This window comes from Cherax quadricarinatus, chromosome 43 (assembly GCF_038502225.1).
Source record: "Cherax quadricarinatus isolate ZL_2023a chromosome 43, ASM3850222v1, whole genome shotgun sequence".
NCBI lineage: Eukaryota > Metazoa > Arthropoda > Malacostraca > Decapoda > Parastacidae > Cherax > Cherax quadricarinatus.
Window position 1 is genome coordinate 25,553,284 of NC_091334.1, and position 5,003 is coordinate 25,558,286.

Genomic DNA, 5,003 nt, shown 5'->3' on the forward strand with positions numbered 1-5,003 from the left:
AAAGACCACTTGCCGTATAGAAAGTTTTGGTCATAATTTGAGATTGCCGTAGTAAAATAAAATAATAATTACAGAGTGTACCACTAGAACACCTAGCATGGCTAGGTATTACAGAGTGTACCACTAGAACACCTAGCATGGCTAGGTATTACAGAGTGTACCACTAGAACACCTAGCATGGCTAGGTATTACAGAGTGTACCACTAGAACACCTAGCATGGCTAGGTATTACAGAGTGTACCACTAGAACACCTAGCATGGCTAGGCATTACAGAGTGTACCACTAGAACACCTAGCATGGCTAGGCATTACAGAGTGTACCACTAGAACACCTAGCATGGCTAGGCATTTCAGGCAGACTTAAATTAAATCTTAAGTTTAAAATATTACAAAATTATGAGGTAGTTGGTATTATGGCTAAGTGACTAAATACTAGTTTGTGAGTTTAGCAATGTGAATGCTTTTGTTTTGGCACAATACATAGTTTCAGTATTGGAGTATCACAGGCCAACTTATGACTAGTTAAGATTCATTATTTTGAGATTGAGATTGATATTTCTGTTTATGGTCAAATGGGTGAGTGAGTGTAAGTGTGAACCACCAGGTGGTATTCGTGTAGTTAGTTGACAGGGTGTATCAGGGAGATAAGATGTTTTCTGATGGTAGTTTTGAAGGTGATGAATGTGTCTGCAGTTTTAGAATTTTCAGGTAGGGTGTTCCAGATTTTAGGGCCTTTGACATAGATTGAATTTTTGTAAAGGTTTAGTCGGACACGGGGAATGTCACAGAGATGTTTGTGTCTGGTGTTGTGCCTGTGGGTTCTGTCGCAACTATCAAGAAAGCATTTTAGGTCAAGGTTAATATTGGAATTTAAGGTCCTGTAGATGTAGATTGCACAGTAGTAAGTGTGGATGTACTGAACAGGGAGTAAGTTTAGATCTATGAAGAGTGGGGGGGGGGTGTGTTGCCAGGGATGGGATTTAGTGATTATTCTTACTGCGGCTTTTTGTTGGGTTATTATTGGCTTTAGGTGTGTTGCTGCAGTTGATCCCCAAGCACAGATAGCATAGGTGAGGTATGGATATATAAGTGAATGGTATAGCGTGAGAAGGGCAGTTTGCGGCACGTAGTATCGTATCTTGGAGAGGATCCCAACTGTTTTGGATACTTTTTTGGTTATGTGTTGGATATGGGTGCTGAAGTTCAGGTTGTTGTCGAGGTATAGGCCTAGGAATTTGCCCTCATTATGCCTGGCAATTAGAGTGTTGTCGATCTTAATGTTAATTTGCGCATCTCCTGCTCTGCTACCAAACATAATGTAGTAGGTTTTGTCAGTGTTAAGCGTAAGTTTATTGGCTGTCATCCAAGTCGATATTTTGATCAGCTCCTCGTTAACAATGGTGTTGAGGGTGGCAAGATTAGGGTGAGAGATGACATTAGTCGTGTCGTCAGCAAAGAGAATGGGTTTCAGGTGTTGGGATATGTTTGGAAGATCATTGATGTATATGAGGAAGAGCAGGGGACCAAGGACACTTCCCTGCGGAACTCCAGTATCAAGTGGCCGTGTTGTTGATGCTGTGTCTTTAATGGTGACATACTGATACCTATTAGTAAGGTAAGATTTGAAATAAGCAAGCACATGGCCTCTTATACCGTAATGATCAAGTTTGTGGAGTAGGATGTCGTGGTCTACTGTGTCAAAAGCTTTTCTTAGGTCAATAAAAATTCCTAGCAGGGCCCTACTGTACACATAAATACAGTTACATAAATTATCATACATAGTAGTATATGTATAGTGGTCCTTGACACTATACACATTATATACATAGCTTAAATAACATTATATACATACATATATCACATATCTAGCATAAAATGTGCTGAGAAGCACATGAAAGAAATAATTTGCAACGGCTGGTTTTCGTTACATTTCAAAGACATTATTATTATTATTATTATCGTAGTTGAGTGAAGGAAGGCTCAAGCAGCGTTCCTGGTCATCAATGGCCCACGTGGGTTTGCAGCTTCACCTCAATGAGCGAGTGATCAGTTAAACTTTAAAACTCCAGTAATAACCTCCAGTGGAGGCGCCGCCGCCTGCAACGGCGCCGCCGCTAACTCCATTATGGTTCAACATTCCATTAAACCAACGTTAATCAAGCTGAAATATGCGACAAAATCCACATTATCAACTTCAATTTTAATATTATTATTATTAATAATAATATTTTGATTGTAATTATATTGAAACATTTTAATAAAATATTTTAATGCATTATTATTTTAATAATTAGGTGATGAAAGATTGAATATCAGATTGGAGGGAGAGAGTATGGAGGAGGTGAACGTATTCAGATATTTGGGAGTGGACGTGTCAGCGGATGGGTCTATGAAAGATGAGGTGAATCATAGAATTGATGAGGGAAAAAGAGTGAGTGGTGCACTTAGGAGTCTGTGGAGACAAAGAACTTTGTCCTTGGAGGCAAAGAGGGGAATGTATGAGAGTATAGTTTTACCAACGCTCTTATATGGGTGTGAAGCGTGGGTGATGAATGTTGCAGCGAGGAGAAGGCTGGAGGCAGTGGAGATGTCATGTCTGAGGGCAATGTGTGGTGTGAATATAATGCAGAGAATTCGTAGTTTGGAAGTTAGGAGGAGGTGCGGGATTACCAAAACTGTTGTCCAGAGGGCTGAGGAAGGGTTGTTGAGGTGGTTCGGACATGTAGAGAGAATGGAGCGAAACAGAATGACTTCAAGAGTGTATCAGTCTGTAGTGGAAGGAAGGCGGGGTAGGGGTCGGCCTAGGAAGGGTTGGAGGGAGGGGGTAAAGGAGGTTTTGGTGTGCGAGGGGCTTAGACTTCCAGCAGGCATGCTTGAGCGTGTTTGATAGGAGTGAATGGAGACAAATGGTTTTTAATACTTGACGTGCTGTTGGAGTGTGAGCAAAGTAACATTTATGAAGGGATTCAGGGAAACCGGCAGGCCGGACTTGAGTCCTGGAGATGGGAAGTACAGTGCCTGCACTCTGAAGGAGGGGTGTTAATGTTGCAGTTTAAAAACTGTAGTGTAAAGCACCCTTCTGGCAAGACAGTGATGGAGTGAATGATGGTGAAAGTTTTTCTTTTTCGGGCCACCCTGCCTTGGTGGGAATCGGCCGGTGTGATAATAAAAAAAAAAAAAAAAAAAAAAGTTAAGAAATAATTATATGAACAAAGAGGTCATGACAAGATTATTATTATTATTATTGTTATGATACGATTATTATATAATTGTATATCAAACATTCTCCATTATTATTAATCATAATTTATTATAATTATTACTGATATATTATTATAACTAAACTTAGAAGTTATTTAATTATTGAGGGACCACTAAACCTTGAGGGGCTATGCAGCATATGGGAGTTGTGATCCGAGGTGAAGACTGCCTCCAGCACCTTGGATCAAGACCCCTCAAGCCCCCCAGGGGTACGTAACACTAATAGGGGTCAAAGTCCCCCATAACCTTTGGTAAACACCTACCTAGGCCTACATGCACCTACCTACGCCTACATGCACCTACCTAGGCCTATGTGCACCTATGTAGGCTTACCTAGGCCTAGGTGCAGCTATGTAGGCTTACCTAGGCCTAGGTGCACCTATATAGGCCTCCTGAGAGGGTAATTAGCTTCCCTGGCAGCGACGTCATCAGTCACTCCCTCCACCTCTTCTCCCTCCATTACTCCACTTTCCCCTCCCTCCTCCACTTTTCCTTCCTCCTCCACTCTTCCCTCCCTCCTCCACTCTTCCCTCCATCCTCCACTTAATTCTCCGCCAATTATCTTCCTTCACACCGCCAAAACAACGCCAAAAAACAGGTGAAAACTGACCCTCAGTTGTGAACTTGCGCACAGCCGCCATTTTTGTTTACACTGTGAGAGCGCGCATGCGCGCCACCCAGGGGTACCAGGCTTATTATTATTATTATTATTATTATTATTATTATTATTATTAGTTATTATTATTATTATTGTTATTATTACTTTGTTGTTGTTACTTTGCTCACACTCCAACAGCACGTCAAGTATTAAAAACCATTTATCTCCATTCACTTCTATCAAAAGGACCCCAATGGAAATAAGTCACTGACTTTTTTGTGTTATCCCAGGTTGTCTACACATATGTTGCTATGTATGGACCCGGGTTCGATTCCCGGCGGGTGGAAACATTCCGACACGTTTCCTTACACCTGTTGTCCTGTTCACCTAGCAGCAAATAGGTACCTGGGTGTTAGTGGACTGGTGTGGGTGGCATCCTGGGGGACAAGATTAAGGACCACAATGGAAATAAGTTAGACAGTCCTCGATGACGCACTGACTTTCTTGGGTTATCCTGGGTGGCTAACCCTCCGGGGTTAAAAATCCCAACGATATCTTATCTTATCTTAACCCTTCCTAGGCCGACCCCTACCCTGCCTTCCCTCAACCTTTACCACCTTCCTCCAACCCTTCCTAGGCCCACTCCTACCCCACCTTCCCTCAACCTTTACCACCTTCCTCCAACCCTTCCTAGGCCCACTCCTACCCCACCTTCCCTCAACCTTTACCACCTTCCTCCAACCCTTCCTAGGCCCACCCCTACCCCACCTTCCCTCAACCTTTACCACCTTCCTCCAACCCTTCCTAGGCCCACCCCTACCCTGCCTTCCCTCAACCTTTACCACCTTCCTCCAACCCTTCCTAGGCCCACTCCTACCCCACCTTCCCTCAACCTTTACCACCTTCCTCCAACCCTTCCTAGGCCCACTCCTACCCCACCTTCCCTCAACCTTTACCACCTTCCTCCAACCCTTCCTAGGCCCACCCCTACCCCACCTTCCCTCAACCTTTACCACCTTCCTCCAACCCTTCCTAGGCCCACCCCTACCCTGCCTTCCCTCAACCTTTACCACCTTCCTCCAACCCTTCCTAGGCCCACTCCTACCCCACCTTCCCTCAACCTTTACCACCTTCCTCCAACCCT

General features: G+C 43.5%; 1 protein-coding gene across 1 annotated transcript in view; it reads right to left on the reverse strand.

The window, feature by feature from the left end:
* Sf3b1 (splicing factor 3b subunit 1) overlaps positions 1–3,943 on the reverse strand; it is a 19,747-nt gene extending 15,804 nt beyond the window's left edge. The window contains exon 1 of the mRNA XM_070093758.1: positions 3,872–3,943. Coding sequence (XP_069949859.1) covers positions 3,872–3,902 — 31 coding nt within the window. The 5' untranslated portion in view covers positions 3,903–3,943. The remainder of the gene's footprint in view (positions 1–3,871) is intronic.
* Between the last annotated feature and the right edge of the window lie 1,060 nt (positions 3,944–5,003).